This window comes from Salvia miltiorrhiza, chromosome 6 (assembly GCF_028751815.1).
Source record: "Salvia miltiorrhiza cultivar Shanhuang (shh) chromosome 6, IMPLAD_Smil_shh, whole genome shotgun sequence".
Classification (NCBI taxonomy): domain Eukaryota; kingdom Viridiplantae; phylum Streptophyta; class Magnoliopsida; order Lamiales; family Lamiaceae; genus Salvia; species Salvia miltiorrhiza.
Window position 1 is genome coordinate 5,704,365 of NC_080392.1, and position 27,906 is coordinate 5,732,270.

The 27,906-nt window shown below is 37.3% G+C and overlaps 2 protein-coding genes and 1 pseudogene across 2 annotated transcripts; all 3 read left to right on the forward strand.

Moving 5' to 3' along the window:
* Positions 1-1,848: 1,848 nt before the first annotated feature.
* Positions 1,849-22,738, forward strand: LOC130988190 (jasmonate-induced oxygenase 2-like). Its single transcript, XM_057911972.1, has 5 exons — positions 1,849-1,912; positions 21,119-21,321; positions 21,477-21,715; positions 21,964-22,285; positions 22,372-22,738. The coding sequence occupies exons 2-5, from the start codon at positions 21,133-21,135 to the stop codon at positions 22,612-22,614; spliced, it is 993 nt and encodes a 330-aa protein (XP_057767955.1). The 5' UTR covers positions 1,849-1,912; positions 21,119-21,132; the 3' UTR covers positions 22,615-22,738.
* On the forward strand, positions 1,927-7,542 carry LOC130990401 (jasmonate-induced oxygenase 4-like). Its single transcript, XM_057914639.1, has 5 exons — positions 1,927-2,115; positions 2,219-2,463; positions 3,337-3,658; positions 3,745-3,879; positions 7,405-7,542. Exons 1-5 carry the CDS (start codon positions 1,927-1,929, stop codon positions 7,540-7,542), a joined length of 1,029 nt encoding a protein of 342 aa, XP_057770622.1.
* A 1,902-nt stretch (positions 22,739-24,640) lies between the features above and the next one.
* LOC130988191 (protein SRG1-like) lies at positions 24,641-26,723 on the forward strand (annotated as a pseudogene).
* The last annotated feature ends 1,183 nt before the right edge of the window (positions 26,724-27,906 follow it).

Here is a 27,906-nt window from a genome sequence, read left to right on the forward strand (position 1 = left end):
TCTTTATTTTTTTATCTTTACGAATATTCATTATGTATAAAATGTTGGAATAAATAGCTAATTAATGTCATAATTGAATGATATTTTTGGAATCTACATATTGAGTAGATTAATTTGGTATATTTACTTGTTCAAATCTATTAAGAATTGAATGAGTAGTTAACGCCTATTCAGCCAAGAGTCACATTGGTTCAAGACACCTCTTCGAACCAGAAGGGTGCCTATTCAGCCAATAGTCACATAGGTTCAAGGAACCCCTTGCAAACTATAAATTCTCCTGCAGATGGTGATCAAACACACCAAAAATTGATTCAGATAATTAATTTACTTATTCTTCTTCTTAGTTTTAGATTTCATACTCAAGTCACAAGTATTCAGTAGTTCGTCTGGAGTTTGAGTTCCTAGTATAAGGCCTCGTACTCGTAGATAAACCGTTGTATCTTGGGGACATTTGTCGTTCAACCGTGTGTAATGTGCGGGACAATTTTATCTTACGGAGAGAGAGTCTGACTCTTGCCTCGATTTCTGCATATACGTCGATATTCTGTCCATTTTCTACATCCGACATTAACACAAAAAAATCTTCATTGGGCCAAACTTAAATCAACATCAACCACTTATTTCATACAACTACTCCCTCAAGGTAAATGAGATATTATAAGTGGTGAAATATAATTCAAAAATAGAATATGATTTTTTTTTTTTTTTTTTGTGGAAGTCACTAAAAGGAAAAATTAGAAGTTTCATCATGGAAGGAGGGTCTACATAGAAATAACCAAATATTACATTAAAACGTGTGCCACTAAAGTTGCCTCACTTTTCATGGATGAAGGGAGTATTGTTAATTTCTTCTAAAATATATAAAAGGAGAATGTCTACTTTGCATTTGAAGACATAGATCTATAATATATTAAAAAGAAAAAATTTAATTGAAAATAATTTTAAATTAATTTTAAAATCGAATGATAATTTTTTATTATAATAAAATTAAAGGCTTATTTATAAACTATATTATTTATTTTCTTTTTTAACTTCTTATTTTTAGATTTTTCATTATTTTTTTTTATTTGTTTCAAGATTTGTCGCGCTAACACTTGACACGAATGATATGAAAGAACTCATTCATGTCAAGCGTATGATTGAACGACTTACTAGGATGCTACATGCCACGACTGGTACGAATAATCCTCGTTCGCACCAGATCTGAAATACAATTGAAAAATAAATATTCAAAGCACAGTCGAAAATATCACCACAATTAGATCTAAAAATAAGTATTTTAATGGAGAAACACAAAAAAAGACTGCTTAACAAGTATTTGAATGGAGATCAAATAACTGAAAAATACCAAATGAGTCTACGTTGCCGAAACCACATCATCGAATTTAAATAAAGAAGATGACCAGAAAAATAAATACATAGAACAGAATAAAGACAAAATAAACACGTGATAAAATGATCACCGCCTTTGTCGGAGAAAATCACCTTCATCGCCACTGGGGAGTATAAGTGAGAGAGAGGAAAAAAATTAATCTAGAGAGATAATTACGTTTGAATAAAAGAAAAGAGAGAGAAAGGTGAAAATTCATAGGTAAGAAAGAGAGAGAGAGAGAAAATAGTGAGAAAGAACTAGAGATTAGTAGTAAGAGAGGCGGTTGTAATGTAAACTCTATTGATATGTGACATATGTCCACAAAACTCCTATGAAGAAATGTGGCTTTGAGATCATATCAAATTTTAGGTAAAAACAGCCAAAATTAAATCACATCTAAGCCTGATCAATTGGAATTTCAAATTAAGTAAAGCAAGCAAATTACGTTTTTCTACATTAATTTTCACTCTATATATACCAGCATAGATGAATCTTCAGTCTTCATCCCTTCCATAGTTCCATTTGCATACAAAACCTTTTATACATCTCTTCTTATGGCCGGAGACTTGGCAAAACAAGAAGGGCTTGGAAGTGAAATTGACAAGGATGAGCAGCTAATTCCACTCACTGTTCCTTTGGCTGCAGAAATTCCGGTGGTCGACCTCCGCCGATTGCTTGCCGCCTCCACTGATGCCGGCCTCTCCGACCTCCGCTCCGCTCTCAGCTCCTGGGGTTGCTTTCAGGTTTCTACAAGCTTTTATTTAGATATGATCAAAACTTTGAATTAGAGTTTACTAAGATTTAATTGAAAAAGATGGAGCGTTAAAATATGTGATGTGCATGCAGGTAGTAAATCATGGCATTGAAAGCTCTGTACTAGCTGAGGTGCGCCGCATCAGCAGAGAATTCTTTGAGCTGCCGATGAGCGAGAAGCACAAATACGCCGGCGCCGAGGTCGACCAAGGCTACGGAACCGACCAACCCGTCGCCGACGACCAATTTCCCGACTGCTCCCACTACTTACGCCTCCGTATCTTCCCCGAAGATCGCCGAAACCCCATATATTGGCCTCAAAATCCCGATTCTTTCAGGTATATATTATATCATAATTTATGTTTGATAGCCATAGATAAAGTAAGATAGATAAATAATCATGTTTTATCTAAGCGTTTGATAGCAATATTGATCATTAAGCAAGAGGCCCGCTCTTATATCACTGTTCCACTGAGAAATTTAGTATCTCCTCCCCTTATTATTAGTTATCTAAGTTTTATTTATCATCATTTATCTCAATTTATATATCAAACACACTATATATCATTTACTATCACAGATATTTTGCCATCAATAATGTTCTAATAATACCTATTATTAGTTATAGTTATATATTGTTTCTTTAATACCTATTATTATTTTACTATCACAAATATTTTACTAATACATATCATTTATAACTATATTTAGTTATAGTCATATATTGTTTCTTTAATTTATTTAGTTATTTAGGTGTAACTGCTTAAGTTATTTAGAACTAGAATAAAGTAATGGGTCAGGCTTTTGTGTGGGCTCCAAGATATTTTTGGGCCTCAAGATTCTGTAGGTCTTTAAATAGTTATTAGTGAGTTAGGGTTAGGAATCGTTGCAGTATTATTCTGGACAACTTCTACTATATAGGCCTCGCGAGAGGAGTTCAGGACAACGTTCTCGCTGTAGGCCTCACAAGAGGAGGGTTATTTTCTATTTTTCCTCATTCAGTATTTATTCCAATTTATTTCTTTCAATTCTCTTGTTATCTGATTATCTCAATCCCTTCGCTCTAAAATAAAATAAAATAAAAATGACTAAATTCATGACATTTGGGGCCGGGCCGGTGAGAAAGTTGAGACAGAGATGATTTAATTTCTTGAATTCTAAATATACATATATATGTTTGGATGAATTAATTAACACATAAAGAGGTGCAGAGAGGTACTAGTGGAATACAGTGATAAGCTGAGAGGGGTGGCAGAAGAAATACTGAAATTAACGGGCAAGTCATTGAAGCTAGGTGATGAGGAGAGTTTTGTGAAGAAAACGAGCGTAATGCACGCACAATTCAACTACTACCCTCCATGTCCGAATCCCGACCGAGTTATCGGATTGAGACAACATTCTGATTGTTCGGTGATAACCATTCTGCTGCAAGCCGACCAAGTTGAAGGCCTTCAGCTGCTCAAAGACGACAACTGGCTCGCAGCTCCTATAATGCCTCACGCACTCTTCGTTTTCGCTGGGGATCAACTCCAGGTATGCACCATCCAGATTAATATCAAAAATAGAAAATTAATTAGTGAAAATTCATGCACCCATATATATATATATTTAATTTGCAGATAATGAGCAATGGGATATTGAAGAGCTGTGTGCACCGGGTTGTTAGAGGGATCAGGTCGGAGAAGGAGAGGCGCACGTTAGCTGTGTTTTTCTCTCCAAATAGTGCGGAGGAGATTGGGCCGTTGGATGAACTGGTCGGCCACGGACGTCCCAAGATTGTACCAAAATGTCACCAACTATGTTGCCTTTGCCTTCCCATACTTTCACCAAGGAAAAACTCCTATTCATGCTCTTACAATTTAATTTAGTTTGCTTGGTGGTGAAACAAAAACATCCAACATACTTTATTTAAGAGATAATAAGAAAATAATGACCTGAATAGTTAAAATCCAAAGATACACAGGCGATACAACAGAGAAGAACCTTCAAGAACACTTAATATCTTTTCTATTTCTTAAAATTTTATCTAGATTACAAAGGGATACATGAAGTATTTATAGAGATTACAAGGGTCAGGGATATAAGAGTGTTTTTCATATCTCACGTACTCCTCATGCATAAGGATTGATCGTCGTCGTTGTCCTCTCCCATTTGTCCTTCCTTTAACTGATTTGCAGCTTTTTCAACTAACAAGTGAGCTTTACTTATCCGCGTGGGTGGACTTCACTTGACTGCGTAGGTAAGTCTTTGAAGTATCCGCGCAGGCTTGTGGAGATTCCTTTTTAGGGGACGCGCGTACTCGAGATTGCCTCACTCTTCTATGTTTAGCTGCGTAGGTATATGGAAATTCTCTTTCAACTGATACGCGTATCCTCTGCAGCGCAGGTGAGATCCTCGTCCGCTTATCCGTCCGCTTATCTGGCATCCTTACACTACAAGAAAACACGCAATTAACGACCGAAATTTTCGGTCATTAATTTTGCGGCCTTAACGACCGATTTACGACCGTTTTACGATCGATTTTATTTTTTATTTATTTTTATTTTTTAACGACCGAAAATTCGGTCGCTAATTATTTTTTTAATATTTTAATATTTTATTTTTCTTAACGACCGAATTTTCGGTCGTAAATTTTTTTTATATTTTAATTATTTTTTTAATTTTAACGACCGAAAATTCGGTCGTTAATATTTTTTTTAAAAAAAAATTAAATTTTTTTAACGACCGAATTATTCGGTTGTTGATATTATTTTTTTAATTTTTTTAATTTTTTTTAATATGTTTTAAATAAAAAAATATTTTCTTTAATTATTTTTTTTAAAGACCGAATTTTTCGGTCGTTAAAATTAATTTTATTTATTTTTTAATTATATTTATTTATTTATTTATTTATTTATTTTATTAACGACCGAATAATCGGTCGTTAATATTAATTTTTCAATTTTTAAAATTTTTAAATTTCGTTTTTATTTTTATTTATTGTTATTTTTATTTTTTGATTATATATATATATATATATATATATATATATATTTAATTATTTTTTATTAATTTTCTATTTAATTATTATTTTTAAATTATAGAGAATATTTTAAAAATGATTGTTATTTTCATAATATTATTCTAAAAAATAGATAATATTGATTATTAATAAAAATGTGATATTATTTGCAAATAATAATATATTATTAGATTTATTAGATTTATATTATAATAAATTATTAGACTTATTAGAATTTCTAAATTATTAGATTCATTATTTTCAAAATATTAATAATTTTATTATTTAAAAATAATAAAATTATTTTTCAAATATTAATTTTATTAATATTGATTATTTGATTTAATATTGATTTTGTTGTATATTTGATTGTTATTTTTCATACTCATATTTTCTTTTCTTTTTTTAATTACGATAATATTAATTTTTTATTATTTTAAATTCGATCGTATTTTTACCTTCAATGTTTCGCCGGCACCACAAATCTTAGTTATTATCTCGACATATTATAAGGTTATGAATGATTAATGATATTTTATATTGAATTAGAGTTTAGATGAATTAATAGGTACTATATATATCAATAATATGAGTGTTCTGTACTGGTGACTACTCGAAAGGAAAAAAAAAAAAAAGCGTGCTTGACTTAGAGCACAAGTAAGATGGGTGACCTATTGGGAAGTTCGTCAAATGGTATGCAATTAAGGTCAAAATACATTAGAAATACACTAAAAATACTTGTGGGATACAAAAATATATAAAAAAAAATTATTTTTTTCGAATTTTTTTTTATTTTTTTATTAATTTTTAACGACCGAAAATTCGGTCGTTAAAAATAAAATTTCGGTCGTTATTTAAAAAAATAAAAAAAAATAATTTTTTTATTTATACTTTTTTTTTTCTCTTTTTAACGACCGAAATTTCGATCGTTAAAAATAAAAAAAAACGGTCGTTAAATTTAACGATCGAAAAAACGGTCATTAAAACTCGGGCGACGATGCAAACAACGACCGAAAAAAACGATCGTTAAATCGGTCGTTAAAAATATTAACGACCGATTTTTGGGTTTTAACGACCGAAATTTCGGTCGTTAGAGCCGCATTTTCTTGTAGTGTTACTTAAACCTGCACAGTGAGTCCTTTTTGTCATAGATAATAATGAGAATAATAAATAAATAACTAAATAAATAATGTCTGTGCTAATAAGGAATTACTCCTCATCACTTAGTCACAATGATCACTTACATCTTTAAATTGCGATTTCTTCCTTTTTAGAATGAACACTTATTTGAATTTGAAAGGATGAATGAAAATAATGATTGAATATTTGAGGATTTTACGGAGTATGGTATATATAGATTAATAAGTTATTCATATATATTTTTATCTAAAAATAATAATTACTATATATAATTTATTATTTTATCAATAAATTAATAGATAGTTTTTTATTTAATTATAGAGTGTTTGTTTAATTTCATAAACAAATGAGAGATAATATTTAAGTTAAATAAATACATGTATCTATCAATTCTTTCATTCAATGTGGGTGATGTTATTGGACATATTGATGATGATTCGACAATAGGTTATATTTTAATAAATTGCTATACACTACAACAAACTGATCCTACAGCAAACTGATCGGACACCGACAAAATTTTCATTGGTCGACATTTTTAATCACCGACATATATTGATCATTAGTCGTCGTTAGCATAGTCGATATTCACTATATCGACAGATTAGTGTTCCGTCGCTACATTACCCGACGACATCGTCGGCAAACCAATGACGACGCCGACGTTGTTTCCCTTACGGCGAATGAATCTTTGACAGACTTGTTCGTCGATAATACCGACATAATAAATTTCATCGTTGTTTCTTGATTTGAGCGTGACTAGTGACTACTTTGTCGACGGAATATAGTCCGTCGATATTTTGTTATTGTTTTTTATTTAAATATATCCAGTTATCGACAACTTATTATAAAGTTCCATATACGTATATTAAATTTATTAAACGATAAAAATAGTTATTCGTCTTAATTGTATGGTATGACACAATAATACAAAATTTTAAAAATTGAAAATGAGACATCAAGCATGCGTGGTACACATCATTTTAATTGCTTGGAGTCCTGTTATTAACTACACGTACTAGTCAACAAAACTCCCATGAAGTAAAATTTTAGGTAAAAAGCAACTGATGAGCCCATATTTGTGCTCGTTTTTTATGTCTATTTAGGTCTAGATAGAGTCGTTATTCCTCTATTTTAGTCAGTGTCTTGTGCCTGGGAGGGCATAGTTTCTGGAGAGAGCCCGCTTTTTGGGCATATGGTGCAGGTAGGGCATAATGCTGCTATATTCCGCGAGAGAGGCATGGATATGAAGCAAAGGCATTCGGGGCATGCATGAAGTAATTAACCTAATTTGAAGATCAAAAGTCTGAGGAGAAGGTGGCTTGGCAAACCGACCATTTGCCATAAATACCGCATGGGATCCAGTAGCATCGAAAGAAGGATGATGGCAGAAGACAACACAGCAGATGGACGAAGTAGGACTACTGTGTAGACGCTTGATATGAACAGAAGGTGATAAGCATCCATGAAAGGGCTGATAGAGTTAAACCACTACCCTATCCACAAAAATTGAATCTGCAAGATTAGGCTTGAAGATATGGATGAATCGCAAAAACTCCTTGCTCCGGCCGATTCTCCTTTGGGCTGAGCCTTCTCAAGCCTTACTTGAAGGCTTCACGCTTGATGGTAACCATTAAGTGATCATTTCTGTTGTGCTTAGGAAGTGATTGTGGGAAGCAAACTCGCATGTCTGAGAGCTTAAAATAATTTACATTTTAGTTTATGTTTTGTTCGACATTTTTGGTAGTAAGTACTCTTTTACTTTAAGTAAATTTCTTTTTCAGTTCAGCATGATTGTTTTTATGTCTTTTGCTTTGTTTATTTCATTCATGTCTAGCTAAGTTATTTAATTTGATTTGGGCAATATGAATTAAGCATGAACACTTAAACTCGAGAGGTCTAACTGGGCGTAATAACTGCATAAGTATGTGACCGATACACTAGGTTTGATTCAATACGGTTTGGACAATTTGCTTAATTAACTGATCACTAATCAATTAAGTGGTTCCGACCATAAGTAACCTTTGGGCATAAGGCGAAAAGAATTTCGACCTCCGAAGAATACAATTGTGTTGGAGTCATGATTAATGGTTAATTCCATGTAAGGGTTGAATTGGGTGTTTCTAAATCTAAATGTCTTTTGGGCATACCTCTTTCAAGCGAGAGGCCAACATAGGGAGAGCTAATGACCAGAATAGTTAAAACCTATTAAATGATAATTTATGGGTCTTATATACTCAAAGGAAAGATTGGGCATAGTAATTGATTATAACAAATTAATATTATTTGTACCTCAGAATTGAGTTGCAACCATACGTAGTAATTGATTATAACAAATTAATATTAAATGATAATTTATGTTACATTACTTAATACAATAAAAATAAAAGATAATTGAGTTGCAATACGTAGTAATTGATTATAACTAGGGGTGGCACGGTACGGTATACCTTATTAAATCGACTATACCTTATACCTTACCTTTACCTCCGGTATGGAGAAAATTCATACCTTTACCTTACATTTACCTACGGTATACCTTAGTTCGGTATACCTTAAGTACGGTATGGAGAATATACAAAACTTTTACCGTACCTTTATTTCGGTATACCTTACCGAATTTCGGTATACCGTACTTTCACGGTATACCGCACTTTAACGGTATACCAAAATAATCGGTATTATCAAAATCGAAAAAATTCAATTGGTATACCGTACTTTATATTCGCATACTTGTATGCATTCATGTAATATATAGTAAATTATATAAATGTTATAAGTTACATATAATTTATATGTTAGAAGTAATATTATTTATAATATAATACTAATATTATAACTATGCTATTATATATGTAACTATTATAAGTTAGATGTATAATTTATTGTAAACCAATAATTTTAGTTATATATTAGTATAACTATACTATAATATCAAAATAAATAATTTTATTTTATTGTATAACTTATACTATATACTATATTTTATTTGTTTTTGTATCATTTGATGATATTTATAAATTTATAAGTTATATAGTATATACTATATACTATATACTATATAGATGTTATAAGTTATATGAGATTTATAAGTTAGATGTAATCTAAGTTATAATATAATATCAATATTAATTATAGCTATGCTATTATATACATAGATGTTACACGTCAGATGTATAATTTATTGTAGAACAATAATCTTAGTTATATAATATAGAATATTATATTATAACTGTGTTATGATATCAATATAAATAATTCAGTTATATTAAATTATATAACTTACATACTATATTATATTTTATTCATTTTTATATCATTTGATGATATTTATATTCGCATACTTGTATGCATTCACTATAATATATAGTAAATTATATAGATGTTATAAGTTACTTATAATTTATATGTTAGACGTAATATTATTTATAATATAATACTAATATTATAACTATGCTATTATATATGTAACTATTATAAGTTAGATGTATAATCTATTGTAAAACAATAATGGGTTAAGTATCAGATTAGCCCCTAAGATAGAGGCCCCTATGACATTGGGCCCCTTATGGCAAGGGGTGTGTCAAATAAGCCCCTATGGTAATTAAAATCGAACAAAATCACCCTTAGCCCTAACGGTGAGTTAACAGCCGTTAACTATTTAAAAAACAAAAAATCTTTGTCTACCATGTGTTCGACGAAATGACTGAGACTCGTCAACTCGCCGCAGCTCAGCCTCCTTAATCCGGAGCCGCCGCTACCGCCACCACCGCTGCCGTCGTAGCCCCCGCTTCCTCCACCACCACTTCCTCCACCAACGACGGCGTCGTCACCACGGCGCGGAGGGAAGAATTCAAGTTGGGACATTCTTCCCAACTTGAATAAGTGATCGGCAATTCTTTGAGGGATCCGAGTGTTGCAAAGCCTGGGGAAGAGTATGCGGACAGAGTGTCCCTGCTGATCCAGACGACGTCGGCCGTGACCACCGCGATGGTGATGGGGCTGATCGTGGCGTGGAAGCTGGCGCTGGTGATGATCGCCGTGCAGCCGCTCACCATCTTCTGCTTCTACATAAGGAAGGTGATACTCTCGAGCATCACCGCCAACTTCGTCAAGGCGCAGAACCAGAGCACGCAGATCACCGCGGAGGCCGTCTACAACCACAGGATCGTCACCTCCTTCGGCAGCATCGGCAAGGTTCTGGAGATGTTCGACCAAGCTCAAGACGCGCCGCGGAAGGAGGCGAGGAAGAAATCGTGGCTGGCGGGGGTCGGCATTGGATCGGCTCAAGGCCTCACTTTCATCTGCTGGGCTCTCGACTTCTGGTACGGCGGCACCTTGGTTAACAGAGGAGAGATCTCTGCCGGAGACGTCTTCCGGACTTTCTTCATTTTGGTGAGCACAGGGAAAGTTGTTGCAGAGGCCGGCAGCATGACTTCTGATCTCGTCAAAGGCTCCGCGGGCTTCCATTTTCGCAATCCTAGACCGCCAATCGCCAATATCAGGATCCCACGATGTACTACTCCATTTATATTCTTCCCTCCGCGCCGTGGTGACGACGCCGTCGTTGGTGGCGGAAGTGGTGGTGGAGGAAGCGGGGGCTACGACGGCAGCGGTGGTGGCGGTAGCGGCGGCTCCGGATTAAGGAGGCTGAGCTGCGGCGAGTTGACGAGTCTCAGTCATTTCGTCGAACACATGGTAGACAAAGATTTTTTTTTTTAAATAGTTAACGGCTGTTAACTCACCGTTAGGGCTAAGGGTGATTTTGTTCGATTTTAATTACCATAGGGGCTTATTTGACACACCCCTTGCCATAAGGGGCCCAATGCCATAGGGGCCTCCACCTTAGGGGCTAATCTGATACTTAACCCAACAATAATTTTAGTTATATATTATAACTATACTATAATATCAAAATAAACAATTTTATTTTATTGTATGACTTATACTATATACTATATTTTATTTATTTTTGTATCATTTGATGATATTTATAAATTCATGTACAATTGTATATATTCACATAATATATATTATATACATCATTTTATAAAATTTATAAATATTTTTAAAAATATAAACATAAAAATAAATATTATATATTTTAAAATATAGATTTTGATACGATATATACCGCGATTTTCGGTATACCAATATATACGGACTACTGCGGTATATCAGAATAAGGTATTGTACCTTATTACCGGTATATACCGAATATTAAGGTATACCAGAATAAGGTATGATACCGCATCACCGTTATATGCAGTAATATTCGGTATACTAGTAATACGGTATCATACCGTATTTCGGTATATGACTTTAATACGGTATTTATTGATTTTTTCGGTATATACCGCAGTATCGGTATACACCGGTATACCTCGGTGATGAGGAGTGATATGTGCATAGTAGGGAAATGGTGTAAACCAGAGAAGTCATCCTCGCCAGAGGAGGCGTATCTGCCAGAGAGGACATCCTCGCCAGAGGAGTCGTGCTTACCAGAGAAGTCATCCTCGCCAGAGGAGGCGTATCTGCCAGAGAAGTCATCCTCGCCAGAGGAGGCGTATCTGCCAGAGAGGACATCCTCGCCAGAGGAGTCGTGCTTACCAGAGGAGTCACCTCCGCCAGAGACGTCAACATCGTCAGAGAAGACGCCCTCGCCAGAGAAGACATTTTCACCAGAGGAGTCACTAAAAGCGCGGGGAAGTCTCCCGCGTAAAACCGAAATTACTATCTTACCCTTCAATGTATTAAAGGGGCTTAAGCCCAATTATCTTAGGGAATGGGCTTGAGGCCCTAAGGATTATTTGCATGCTTATAAATAGAGACTTAGTAGTAGGTTAGGGGGGATCATCTCATTTTTACTCATTCATCTCTTGTAAAATGTAATTCTCTCCAAGTATAGTGGAAAAACCCCAAAAACACCCCGTGGACGTAGGTCTTCTCGACCGAACCACGTAAATCCGGTGTCGTTTACTGCTTTCTAGTTTAGGTGTTGGTAGTTGAAACACCAACTGGCGCCGTCTGTGGGAAAATAGAGCTAAGGCGTGAGAATTTGGGGAATTTGGGGTTACTGTTCATCCAAAAAAATTGGGGAAAATTGGGGATTGTGGGTTACTGTTCATCGAAGAAAAGGAAAGGGGGGGATCGATGGGGGTTTAGAGGGAGAACTCCCAGATTCCGGCGAGGGGAATTCGTTTTTATTATTCCGGCTTCTAGCAAAAGTGATGGCTGCTCCAGCCCTTCCGATCCGAAGCTAGCCTTCTGCCTCTGTTCACTTTCACAGATTTGGCTCGGGTTCCTCCCTGTCTCAGGCCGGTGAGGCTCTGCCTGGAAACGTCGCCGCCGCCGCGCACTGCTGCTGCCTCTATTTCTCAGATCTAGTCGTTCCGTTTCTCACCAGCTCCGCCGAGATCGTGTCCGGCCGAAGATGACGCAACTCGTCATTTTTCTCTTCTCAAATCGGCAACTGGTCGACCTGGCCTCCGACACAGGTTAGGGTCCAGCTTCCTTCCCGCTCAAGCGGCTCACCGCCGACCAAGGATGCTCAATCAACTATTCAGTGACGCCGTTCAATTCGGCAAACATGCGGATCAATAACGAACACTGCGAAGCTACGTTTCTCATCTTTTCTTCGCTTTGATGGATTTTCTGATGAATCAATTACTTGTCTCCTACTACAATTTTAGATGATTGTTGATTTAATTGAGTAAAAGTGGGAAGCATAACGTGATAATGGATGGGGGATTTCACATTATATTGGGTGTCAAAAGCATGATTATGATTCCAAGGGGAATTAAAACATCAGTTTATTTTTGTCATTCACTTGTTTAATTTCATGCATGATCGAGACATTGCTACAAATGCTCTACAGTTACATGTCTTCATGTTTGTTATCTATATTGAGGGAAGCATTGATGAAGCACAGATTGTGAGTGAATATATATCAGACATAAATTTCCATTTATAATTTTTTGAACAGTGACTGAGGTTGTATTATTATATCTTGAGTGCTGATGTTAATTAACTAAGACATGGGCTTAACATAATATTAGATAGAGAATGAGATAATAGGGGATCGATTTGGGCATCTTGTTCTTGAAGCTTTGCATGATTGTCAATTTGATTTTCATTTTAATTTGCCATGTCAATATATCATAAGGATGAATATTTGTCATTGAATTTTTGGGACCAATATTGATAGATTTTGCTGCTATTTTGCTATGATTTTGGGGCTAATGTTGGGATTGATATTATTGTGATTTTACTTTATAGTGCTATGATGCTATTATGGTCTTTGGGACTTGATATTGTTGAGATATAACTCTGAATTTGAGAATGATTTAGCTATGATTTTTGCTCTGATTTTGGGGATTAATTCTGTCATTTTGTTGGACTAACTTAGCCCTGATTTCGCATGGTGAGTTCAGGACCACCAGGACGGGTATTTCAACATTTGCTCGCTGTTGAGAACACTACGATTGCCTAGTTGAGCCAAATATGGTTTATTCATGGGAGCTCTTGACAAAAGGGGACAAATGACAGCTCCGCTAGTTACTTGCTCGGGTCCTAAGCTCAACTTTTGGGGAATGTTATAGTGTATCAAGACAGGGCTGCTGAACATACTCACAAAAAGAGACTAATCGTGATATGGGTTTTTGGGTTAAAGACATTATTGAATTCGTGGTTTCATATCTTCTGCACTGATGAATAATTATTGTTTATTCATTATACTTTCTCTTTGAGAATCGTGATTTCAGGATTGTGAACTTCAGCCATTGGGACACAAATACCCTAATTTATGTGTCATTTTTGGGGATTCTCACAACTTTTATTCGATGGAATAAATGTTTAGGGCGGCACTGTTGCTTGGGAAAAGCAAAGCGTACACTTCTTTACTTGTTAATTGATTTACAGCCCTATCTCCAAGGGGCTCTCATATTTTACTAATATATATATGTGCTTAAGAATTTTTGTAGCACATGATAAACAAATTTGGGGAATGATTTGAACAATTATGGTAAATACCATAATGTAAAACAGGGTAACCCACTAGTAAGTGGTAATTCAGGTATTTCGCTGAACCCTATCAATGGAAGGAGCATGATTGGGATATGTGATATTTTATCACTTGGGCAAAATCATGATTTATATGATCTTTGATGGAATTTGAAAATTTGAATGAATATGGGAATCAAGTTGTGGCAATGGATTATATAATCTAGGGTTCGAATTCTCTTTGCAGCCCTGTCTTAAAGGGGCTTTCATATTTATACTAATATCTGTGCCTAAGAGATCTTGTAGCACAGGGAAATTAAATTTGAGAAAGCTTTGAACAAAATATGGGAACCGCCATAACGTGAAAACGGTAAACCACTTGTAAGTGGTAATTCAGGTACTTCGCTGAACTTTATCTCGTGGAGGCATGTGAGCATGATGGGGGAGTATTATGCTTTATTACTAGGCAAAATTATGTTTTTAGGGTATTTTTATGGGAACATGTAAGTATGACAGGGATTTGGGAAATATTCTACTTCTTTACTTGGGCAAAACCATGACTTATATGATCTATGATAATTATGTCTTGGAAGCTGCACACCTTCTGCATATGTGCCTAGGGCTGGATTATGAATTGACTAAATACACGAAGCTGCACACCTTCTGCATATGTGCTAGGGCTTGAACTGCAACCTGAATTATGTTACTTGGGAACTGTAGTTATGCTAACTCTCTCACAATCATCACAAGCATGAGCACCAAACACACACACTTAACATGTTCATAACAGAGTATTGCACATGTCACCAGAGGGGGGAGTAGGGTGTATACCCGTAGTCCCCAATTTTCAAATTCAAAATTGCTTCTCAGCAAGACTAGGGCAAACCAGAGGAATTACGCTCCACCAGAGCAGAGGGGTCACGCTCAACCAGAACAGAGGGGTTCCTGACAATCGTAAGCCGCGAAAGTTGGTTGTGCCACCCGGGCCCTCCATGCTCCGCGCAGAGGTTGCTGACAATCGTAAGCCGCGAAAGTTGGTTGTGCCACCCGGGCCCTCCATGCTCCGCGCAGAGGTTGCTGACAATCGTAAGCCGCGAAAGTTGGTTGTGCCACCCGGGCCCTCCATGCTCCGCGCAGAGGTTGCTGACAATCGTAAGCCGCGAAAGTTGGTTGTGCCACCCGGGCCCTCCATGCTCCGCGCAGAGGTTGCTGACAATCGTAAAAAGTTGGTTGTGCCATCCGGGCCCTCCATGCTCCGCGCAGAGGTTGCTGACAATCGTAAGCCGCGAAAGTTGGTTGTGCCACCCGGGCCCTCCATGCTCCGCGCAGAGATAGCACTTAATCATAAGCCGCGAAAGTTGGTTGCACCCCCCGGGTTTTCCATGCTCCGCGCAGAGGTTGCTTTAACCGTAAGCCACGAAAGTTGGTGGCACCCCCCGGGTCCTCCATGCTCCGTGCAGGGTGTTCCTGTCAATCGTAAGCCGCGAAAGTTGGTTGCGCCACCCGGGCCCTCCATGCTCCGCGCAGAGATAGCACTTAATCATAAGCCGCGAAAGTTGGTTGCACCCCCCGGGTTTTCCATGCTCCGCGCAGAGGTTGCTTTAACCGTAAGCCACGAAAGTTGGTGGCACCCCCCGGGTCCTCCATGCTCCGTGCAGGGTGTTCCTGTCAATCGTAAGCCGCGAAAGTTGGTTGCGCCACCCGGGCCCTCCATGCTCCGCGCAGAGATAGCACTTAATCATAAGCCGCGAAAGTTGGTTGCACCCCCCGGGTTTTCCATGCTCCGCGCAGAGGTTGCTTTAACCGTAAGCCACGAAAGTTGGTGGCACCCCCCGGGTCCTCCATGCTCCGTGTAGGGTGTTCCTGTCAATCGTAAGCCGCGAAAGTTGGTTGCGCCACCCGGGCCCTCCATGCTCCGCGCAGAGATAGCACTTAATCATAAGCCGCGAAAGTTGGTTGCACCCCCCGGGTCCTCCATGCTCCGTGCAGGGTGTTCCTGTCAATCGTAAGCCGCGAAAGTTGGTTGCGCCACCCGGGCCCTCCATGCTCCGCGCAGAGATAGCACTTAATCATAAGCCGCGAAAGTTGGTTGCACCCCCCGGGTTTTCCATGCTCCGCGCAGAGGTTGCTTTAACCGTAAGCCACGAAAGTTGGTCACACCCCCCGGGTTTTCCATGCTCCGTGCATGGTGTTCTTTCAATCGTAAGCCGCGAAAGTTGGTTGCACCCCCCCGGGTCTTCCATGCTCCGCGCAGAGTGTTCAAGCTTGGATGGGAAGCAGCAAATGAGGGAAGCAGCAAAGGAATGCATACAAAGGAGGGAAGCAGCTGAGGAATACTCCACCGTGATTTCACTGCTCTGCCGTGATTTCACTGCTCTACTGTGATTTCACCGCTCTGCCGTGATTTCACTGCTCTACCATGATTTCACTGCTTTGCCGTGATTTCACTGCCCTACTGTGATTTCACTGCTCTGCAGTGATCCCAATGCTCAGCCACCGTCCGTGATCTCAATGCTCAGCCACCGTCCGTGATCCCAATGCTCAGCCACCGTCCGTGATCTCAATGCTCAGCCACCGTCCGTGATCCCAATGCTCAGCCACCGTCCGTGATCCCAATGCTCAGCCACCGTCCGGGATCTCAATCCTTTGTCGGGATTTCAATGCTCTTCCGGGATTTCAATCCTCTGTCGGGATTTCAATGCTCTTCCGGGATTTCAATCCTCTGTCGGGATTTCAATGCTCTTCCGGGATTTCAATCCTCTGTCGGGATTTCAATGCTCTACCGGGATCTCAATCCTTTGTCGGGATTTCAATGCTCTTCCGGGATTTCAATCCTCTGTCAGGATTTCAATGCTCTATCGGGATCTCAATCCTCTGTCGGGATTTCAATGCTCTTCCGGGATCTCAATCATCTGTCGGGATTTCAATGCTCTACCGGGATTTCAATCCTCTGTCGGGATTTCAATGCTCCGCCATGACTTTAATGTTCTGCTCTGAAAGGGCATGTCTATGCTCTGACCGGGCTGCTCTGAAAGGGTATTTCTCTGCTCTAATTGGGCTGGGGTACTTCTCTGCTCTGACCGGGCTATTCTGATGAGAATTTCTCTTATCTGATATGTACTTCTCTGCTCTGACTGGGCTGGTGTATTTCTCTGCTCTGACCGGGCTATTCTGATGGGAATTTCTCTTATCTGATATGTACTTCTCTGCTCTGACTGGGCTGGTGTATTTCTCTGCTCTGACCGGGCTATTCTGATGGGAATTTCTCTTATCTGATATGTATTTCTCTGTTCTGACGGGCAGTTCTCTGAGCTGATAAACATTTCTCTGCTCTGATCGTGCTGGGTATTTCTCTGTTCTACTCTACGGGCTACACTATTTTGCGTCTCTGCTCTATGGGCTGTTTTGATCTATTCTAATCGCTGCTCAGCGAGGAATAAGCCGCCTCTTGGGCGTGCCACTGTTATCTATTGGTCTTCTCACGCGCTGGATTTCTTACGCGCTCAACAACAGGGTATATTGTTCAGACTCGATAAATATTTATGACGGGTTTTCTCACATGATCAGAGTATCATATTTCTCACTTCAACAGGGGTTTTCCTATGTTATTCGGGTATTCTTGCAACGGTCTTCTGATTTATCTAACACAAAGCATTCATATTGCTTATCTATGCAAAGTATTCAATATGGGGTATTCTCAGCGCTGGTTTTCTTATGCGCCCAAAGAAATGGAAATTATTTATCTTTGTCAACATTCAACAAACAAGAAGGAAATCTAACTTGGAACTACAATTCCAAAGTCAAGGGAAAAATGCTTATCTTTGCTTTCTTATAATATTAAAACTCTTATGTCTTCATGATTTGCAGGGATTAAGGAAAACAGCGCAGCGCTGGCTTTAACGATACTTCGCTGGTTGAACACGAAGAATACCCGGTTCAACCAGACTAGGGGGGAGTGGTTGATGAGGAGTGATATGTGCATAGTAGGGAAATGGTGTAAACCAGAGAAGTCATCCTCGCCAGAGGAGGCGTATCTGCCAGAGAGGACATCCTCGCCAGAGGAGTCGTGCTTACCAGAGAAGTCATCCTCGCCAGAGGAGGCGTATCTGCCAGATAAGTCATCCTCGCCAGAGGAGGCGTATCTGCCAGAGAGGACATCCTCGCCAGAGGAGTCGTGCTTACCAGAGGAGTCACCTCCGCCAGAGACGTCAACATCGTCAGAGAAGACGCCCTCGCCAGAGAAGACATTTTCACCAGAGGAGTCACTAAAAGCGCGGGGAAGTCTCCCGCGTAAAACCGAAATTACTATCTTACCCTTCAATGTATTAAAGGGGCTTAAGCCCAATTATCTTAGGGAATGGGCTTGAGGCCCTAAGGATTATTTGCATGCTTATAAATAGAGACTTAGTAGTAGGTTAGGGGGGATCATCTCATTTTTACTCATTCATCTCTTGTAAAATGTAATTCTCTCCAAGTATAGTGGAAAAACCCCAAAAACACCCCGTGGACGTAGGTCTTCTCGACCGAACCACGTAAATCCGGTGTCGTTTACTGCTTTCTAGTTTAGGTGTTGGTAGTTGAAACACCACTCGGTATTTGGAAAATCCATACCTTTACCTTACCGTAAATCTTCGGTACGGTATCATACCTTACCAAAAAAACCGGTATACCTTAAATTCGGTATTTTACGGTATTTTAAAATACGGTATGACCGGTATACCGAGTTTTCGGTATATTTTTCCAGCCCTAATTATAACAAATTAATATGATGTGTACCTCAGAATTGGTCCATACTGGTTATGGTGTTTTGTTAATGCAATAATATATATAAAGTATATGTAGATTGATGTAAGCATACTTTGCATGCTTTGCATATATAGGAGACACGAAAGTGTCCAGTATAGGTATGCAGCGTGATATGCGGCTTTACTTTATTGAAAATCCAAATTCAGCGTTAGATTGGATTTTTTTTTTTTTTTAAATCTAAAATCTCATCTCAAAGCCACATTTTTTTCAAAAGAGTTTTCTCGAGTAGTACATGTAATTATGTAAATAAAAGGAGATTGTTTTTGGCCGTTTTTACCTAAAATCTTATCTCAAAGCCACATTTTCTTCAAAAGAGTTTTGTTGAGTAAATACCTGAAGCAAATAAAAGAGGATTGTTGTATGCGTGTATTGTGTATTGTCTTAGTGGTAACATGATTAATGTTAAAAATTAAAAATCTTAAATTCGAATTAATCATGACATTATCATTAATATTCCATTTATTCATGAAAAGTGGGGAAACTAATTAGTTGTTTTTGACGTCCATGAATTGATTTTATTTGAATCAAGTGTTGGCGCGACAGATTCGTACTATTCTTGCCAAGTGCTGCGCGCCAACACTTGGCACCAATGGTACGAAATAATTCATTTGTACCATTCGTTTTAAGATCTGTTGTGCTAGCTAGCACTTGACACGAATGGTATGAAAGAACTCATTCATGCCAAGCGTATGATCAAATGGACTAGGATGCTAAAAAGTATTTTAATCCTCGTTCATATCAGATTTGAAATACAATTGAAAAATAAGTATTTTAATGGAGAAACACAAAAAAATGAATGCTTAACAATATTTGAATGGAGATCAACTAACTAAAAAGTATATTAAGAGAAAATAATAAAGGAATTCACGTCTTCGAATTTAAATGAAGAAGATGACCAAAAACTATATAGAAGAAAATAAATGCGAAATAAACATGTGATAAAAATTTCACCACATTTGTCGGAGAAAATCACCAAATGGGATCCTCTATCCCAAAATATAGTGTGTACCACGTGTACCACTCTTCATTTCTTTATATTTTTAAATTATTTTTTTATTGAATTTTAATTTATTATGCTTTTATATATAATTTCCACATATAAAGATAATTAACAAGGGTTCACTCGTCCATTTAGGGTTTACAATTATTTTTTTATATTTATTTGAATTAATAATAGATTATTTGGGTTCATTAATTCAAAGTTAGGGTATATAATTTTTAAAATTTTAATTTTTCAATGATAAATACTAATTAGAGTTTATAATATAATAATAATTTTTATTTTTATAAAAAATAATTTATAAAACAAAGAAATGAAGAGTGATACACGTGGTACACACAATATTCTGGGAGAGAGGATCCCATCTGGAATATCACATATATATGCCGCCGCTGGAAAATAACTGAGAGAGAGAGAAAAAAAAAAATCTAAAGTTACGTTCGAATAAAAGAAAAGAGATAGAAAGTTGAAAATTCATATATAGGTAAAAGAAAATAGAGAGAGAACGAGAAATTCAGAAGTAAGAGAGGGGGTTGTAATGTAAAGTTGAAGAGTAAGTAAGAGTATTTTCGTCTCTTTGATTCAAAATTGGCTCATAATTATTAAAATTAAATTGGTGGCCGAACTTTTGATTTCCACAATCTCCTTTGGACATTCCGTGCTACAAATAAAAATATATAATTGTATATCCTAATTGTATGGTATATATAAAATTGAGTTGATGATTATAAAATTAAACTAAAATATAAAAAAAATTGAAATTGAAGAAAAAACGATGTTGGAAAATGGAAATTTAAAGAATTGAAAATAGGATATGGTAATTTCCAAGTGCATCAAGTGCTTTTATTAACATGCACTAGTCAACAAAACTCGTATGAAGAAGTGTGGGTTTGAGATGATATGAAATTTTAGGTAAAAACAGCCAAAAATCACAGCTAAGCCTGAATTGGAATTTCGAAATCACGTTTTTCTACATTAATTTTCACTCTATATATACCAGCATAGATGAATCTTCAGTCTTCATCCCCTCCATAGTTCCATTTGCATACATCTCTTCTTATGGCCGGAGAATCTTATCACTTGGGATTTCAAAGTGAAATTGACAAGGATGAGCAGCGAAGCATACCACTCACTGTTCCTTTGGCTACAGAAATTCCGGTCATCGACCTCCGCCGATTGCTTGCCGCCTCCACCGATGCCGACCTCTCTGACCTCCGCTCCGCTCTCAGCTCCTGGGGTTGCTTTCAGGTTTCTACAAGCTTTTATTTTCTCGATTCGCCATTGTTAAAAGTCAAAAGGCTTGTTAGAGATGATCAACTTTGAATTAGAGTTTATTAAGATTAGTAAGATTTAATTGAAAAAGATGGAGTGTTAAAATATGTGATGTGCATGGGTGCATGCAGGTAGTAAATCATGGCATTGAAAGCTCTCTACTAGATGAGGTGCGCAGCATCAGCAGAGAATTCTTTCAGCTGCCGATGAGCGAGAAGCAGATATACGCCGGCGAGGAAGAAGGCTACAAAATCGACCAACTGGTCACCGACGACCAATTTCCCGACTGGTCCCACAACTTACGCCTCCGTATCTTTCCAGAAGATCGCCGAAAACCCAAATATTGGCCTCAAAATCCCGATTCTTTCAGGTATATATAAATAATTATACACTAAATTTTCCAGAATAACTCTAACTATTCATTTACTATCACAAATATTTTATACTATCAATAATGTTCTAATAATACCTGTACTTTCAACCTTTTCGCCGAATCTAACTCAATTTTAATTTTCACTGTTAGTTATATATTTTTATTTCTTGAATTCTAAATTTTTATTTTTATTTTAACCACGAATATATATATGTTTGGATGAATTAACACATAAAGAGGTGCAGAAAGGTGGTGGTGGAATACGGTGATAAGTTGAGAGGGGTGGCAGAAGAAATACTGAAATTAACGGGCAAGTCATTGAAGCTAGGTGATGAGGAGAGTTTTGTGAAGAAAACGAGCGGAATGTACGCACAATTCAACTACTACCCTCCATGTCCGAATCCCGACCGAGTTCTGGGATTGAGACAACATTCTGATTTTTCGATGATAACCATTCTGCTGCAAGACGATCAAGTCCAAGGCCTTCAGCTGCTCAAAGACGACAACTGGTTTGCAGCTCCTACAATGCCTCACGCGCTCCTCGTTTTCGCTGGGGATCAACTCCAGGTACGCACCATCCAGATTAATTAATATCAAAAATAGAAAATTAATTAGTGAAAAATCATGCACCCATATATATATTTAATTTGCAGATAATGAGCAATGGGATATTGAAGAGCTGTGTGCACCGGGTTGTTAGAGGGATCAGGTCGGAGAAGGAGAGGTGCACGTTAGCTGTGTTTTGCTCCCCAAATTTTGCGGAGGAGATAGGGCCGTTGGATGAACTGGTCGGCGACGGACGCCCAAGATTGTACCCAAATATTACCAACTATGTTGCCTTTGCCTACCCATACTTTTACCAAGGAAAGAGGCCTATTCATGCTCTTACAATTTAATTTAGTTTGCATAGTCACAATGATCAGCGACGTCTTTAATTTCCAATTTTCTTCTTTTTAGAATAAATATTCCTTTGAATTTGAAAGGATGAATGGAAATAATAACGATTGAATATTTGAGGATTTTACGGAGTTGTCGGCATCCGAACATGCTTCATCAATATTATTGTTCCAAAACACTAATTCCAGCACAAAACTGACCAAAACTATATCAAAACGTGACCTCACAAAATACTGCAAATTCATATCCAAGAGACATCACACAAGGCACAATTCCAACACAATGTGCCATGAAAATAACGCATGAAAACTATGCAAAATGACTGTTTATTACACAACAATAAGTTATTTTTAAAAAAGTGAAAATAATTAAATAATAAAAAATGGAGTAATTATAATGCCTTAAACTATAACATATACCCCCTCCGTCCCACGAATCTTGACACGTTTGGTTTCGACACAGAAATTAAGAGTTGTAGATTAGTGTTTTAATTATTGTGTAGTTAATAAAGTATAAAAGTGATAAAGTAGGAGAGAGAATGCAATAAAAGTGATAAAGTAGGATATAAATTATAATAATTATTATCTTATTTAGAAATGTGTCAAGATTCGTGGGACGATACAAAAAGAAATACATGTCAAGATTCGTGGACGGAGTGAGTAAAATTGAAATAGAAGAAAAAACAATAACACAAAACTTTAAAAATTGAAAATGAGACATTAAGCGTGCGTGGTACACATCAATTTTAATTGCTTGAAAGTGCTTTCATTAACTACCTGAATTGGAATTTCCAATGAAGTAAAGCAAGCAGATCACGTTTTCCTACAATCTCACTCTATATATATATATACCACCATGGATGAATCTTCACTCTCTTCATCCCATCATCCAATTTTGCATTATATATCTATATCGAATCTCCTTTGTTAAAAGTCAAAAGCTTGTTAATATATGTGATGTGATGTGCATGGATGCAGGGTAGTAATGTTTTCGAAAAATAAGGGTAAAGATAGTCATATAGTTTGTTACAACACTAACTTTGTAGGAGAGTAGCAGCAAAAACTTGTTCTTAAATGTGTAGTGTGATTTGAGTTAGATAAATATTTTCAGCCAAGCTAACTTCTAACGTTAAGGTTGCTGAGATTATGATGAAGATGGTGCATGGAATTGTACGAGTATGAAAAATATTCTCTTCGTTCCATCTTTTTTTTTTTTAAATCAGAAAAAAGTAAAAAATTGATAAAAGATTAGTGGTACCGGAGATACCATGACCGCAAGCTTACATCAAGGAAATAATGAGATCATTGGCGCACCAAATTTGAACATCAAGCTCTTTGTCAACAATTCTAAACACCCTATTCCAACACCATAGCTTGATTTTGATCTCCAAAACAATGGAGTTTGCATCCCACTCATTCTTTTCAAAACATTTCTCGTTTCTCTTCTTCCATAAGATCCAAACAGCACAAACCCAAGTCGACAACAGCAAAGATCTGATTTTTTTATCATTCCGAAATGAAGAAAACAAACCGAAGAAATCTTGAATGCGAGCTGGTTGTGCCGTGTAAATACCCAGCCACTGTTGGATCTCTTTAGACAACTTTTTTTTTAGCGTCCCACCTAAACATTATCTTATTTGACATAAAATCTCTTTATTCACTTTTTCATTTTTTCACCTATCACACTTAATACATATATAAAATTAACACTAATTTCTTAAATCTCGTATGTAAAAGTTTTGTCTCAAGATAGTCGAGACGGAGGGAGTAATATTGTGTCGATTGAAATTTTCACTTACTTCTTACTTGTGACTACGGCATTAATGGTGAACTCGAAAGAGGAAGACAATCTGTTATTGGATCATGGCTACGACTCTACTCTCTTAATGTTTGCCATGGGTATATATGAGCTGCCCATTTTTTAACTTAATTTACCAAAAATTGGTTAATTGACTTTGAGACATCGTTACAATAAACGGCCAATAATTTAATCAAAATAAGATGCCGGACATCACCAATAGTCAATTCAACACCGACGTTAGAAAAAATATTGTTGATGACGACTTTGGTATTTATCCCATTCGAATCCCAAGCAAGCTTCTCTGTTTTCTCTCATCTCTAGAATGAATACCAATTCCATGGCTGAAGTCTCTCCCTCAGTAAAACCAGAGGCGGCCTGCTGCTCAACAGTTGAAGAATTGATTAAAAATAGCGATGAGCTCCCGCAGAGGTATATCTGGACCGATCTGCTAAGTATGGGCCCATTGATCTTACTGTTCCTTTGGCTACCGACATTCCTGTCATTGACCTCTCCCGCTTGTCCGATGCGGCGGAGCTGCTCCGCCTCCGCTCCGCTCTCACTTCATGGGGCTGTTTCCAGGTTCTTCACTGTTTATTTCCATCATTCAATTGCTCATGAAATTGATCCTATTTCTTTGATTCGGATATTTATTTTTTTGCCCTAATTAAAAGTGAAGTATTGAAAGGGGGGAATAAAGCAGAGAGAACAACTTAAAGTAGTAATACGATAATGATCAGTCGATTAATGAAATTGAATGATGCTGCAGTGCTGCGTAAATTATCATAAGATTAGAATTTGCTTTTTTCCGAAATGTAACCAATTGCATCCTTGATTATTCATGAAAGGATTTGGAATATATGCTAAAATCAGACACTCTTACTTGTTAATTCATCAAAGTGTTGTCAAAAGTCAATTTTCATAGTGATGATTAGTGCATTGATTGATGAAGATTTTCAAACTTATGAAACAATTTTTTTTATGAATAGTCAATTTTTTTTGTTTATGAAACAATTGATGTTTGGATTTCAGGCAATAAACCATGGCATCGATGATTTGTTCCTGGATGAAGTACGCCAACTTGCCAGAAATTTCTTTGAGCTGCCCATGACCGAGAAGCAAAAATATGCAAGGCGTGGCGACGACTATGAAGGATATGGCAACGATTTAGTTCTCTTCGACAACCAACCTCTAGATTGGAATGATAGATTGTATCTGCAAGTAGCTCCGGATCACCAACAAAAACTTCAACACTGGCCTCAAAATCCAGAATCATTTAGGTAACTGCCTTCATATTTTTCCACGGATAAATTTATCTATCAAAGTAAACGCAGCCTAAGTGTATGGGGAGTTAGAAAATGGAAAACTTATTTTGACCATATGAAGGGCAATGGATTTTTCTGCAGAAAAGTGTTGCATGATTACATTGCTAAACTTAAACAGATTGAAGAACACCTGCTCAAGTCGATGGAAAAGTTGTTAAGCTTGCCAGAGGGTAGTTTTCTGAACAAATTTGGAGAACAACAGACGATGTTTGCAAGATTCAACTACTATCCCCCGTGTTCAAAACCCGATCAAGTTCTTTGCCTCAAACCACACGCAGATGGATCTGGGATAACCATTGTCCTGCAGGACAGAGATGTGCGTGGCCTTCAGATTCTGAAAGACAACCAATGGTTTTGGGCTCCCTCAATGCCTCATTCATTGCTTGTTAACATAGGTGATCAGCTCGAGGTATGCATCTGTAAGGAAACAATTACCATGAGATCTGTTTTCTTGGTTTTGATAATAATGCTTCTTACTTAGTCTGTGATCACCAATTACTGATGATGTGTTATAATATGTCATCATTTTTTCTTGTGACAATGAGGCTTCTTTGCTTGATCCGCGGTGTCATGTAATCTGCTCCCGTTGCTTGTTTTTCGCAGATAATGAGCAACGGGATATTCAAAAGCCCTGTGCACAGAGCAGTTGCGAACTCGGAGAGGGCGAGGAATAGTTTGGCTATGTTCTTCTCTCCTGATCCTGAGAAAGAGATCGAACCGGTAGAAGAACTTATGAATGAAGAGAGGCCAAGAATGTTTAAGAAAGTAAGAAACTATATAGAGGTTTATTTCGACTACTATCAGCAGGGGAAAAGGCCTATTGATGCAGTTCGAATCTAGTGTTTTTCGGGTCTTGTACATTGTCATGTTACATTACTTGTAATTTTAGAAATTGAGTGACAGTGGATTTGAACGTGTGACCTTTGAGTTTAGGCATTAGCTACATTACCGCCAGACCAACACATGCACAAAATAATTCCCTTTTATTGACTGCATGTACTACTCACAAAACTCTTTTGGAGAAAATGTGGCATTGGAGATTACATTTGAGGTAAAAACAGCCAAAAATAAAGTAATACTACGTACCAACACCAAAACAGCCAGAAATGAAGATAACACCAACACCGCCAACTGTGGACACCTTTGTTCATCTATGATTTTGAGCAACATCTCTCTATATATATACCAACATTAATCCAGAGGTGGAACTTTCAGTCTTCATCCCGGCCATTTGCATACAAAACCTCTTATTCACAATGATAATAATACTACCAATGAGCGTGTGTGTGTTGGCCCAGCGGTCGAAGGTTAATGCCCAAGACCTGAGGTCCTGGGTTCGAGTCCTCCATCGCGATCTTTAAATTTCTTTATTAACTTATGTAATTAATAAAAAAAATTAATACCAATGAGCAGCGCGTTCAACTCACGGTTCCTTTGGCTACAGAAATTCCGGTCATTGACTTAAGTTCAACTCACGGTTCCTTTGTCATTGACCTCCGCCGATTGCTTGCCGCCCGCGCTGTGAAGCCGACCTCTTTGATCTTGTCATTAATAAATCTATACTATATTAAAAATATAATTTTGAATTTAGAATAAATTTTATACAACCCAAATAAAATGTCAGTTGTGATTAATAAATCTATACTATATTAAAAAAAGTAAAATTTTGAAGTAGCCAAAATGAAACATAAAACACAATTTATGGTCACTCATTGAAAAAACATAAAATTTGGCCATTTTTATTGATTTTGGACGTTTTTACCCTTAATGAGGCGGACTGGGTAGGATCAAGCACGCGGGTCGCGTGCCGGGTCGGGTTAGCACTTTTGGCACTATTAGTGTCATAAGTGCCAACAAAAATTCAAAATAAAATCAAGTAAAATGGTCCTGTTGGCACTTATGGCAGTGCCATAAGTGCCAAGGGAAATAAAAAAATTAATCACGTAAAATGGTTCTTCTGGCACTTATGACACTAATAGTGCCATAAGTGCCAATGGAAATCGAAAATAAAATCAAGTAAAATGATCATTTTGGCACTTATGACACTAATAGTGTCATACGTGCAGCACAAATACAGAAACAACAGCATCATCTAAACCCTAAATGAAACATTTAAACCCTAAATGAATAATCTAAACCCTAAACGAAATATCTAAACTCTAGGGGGAA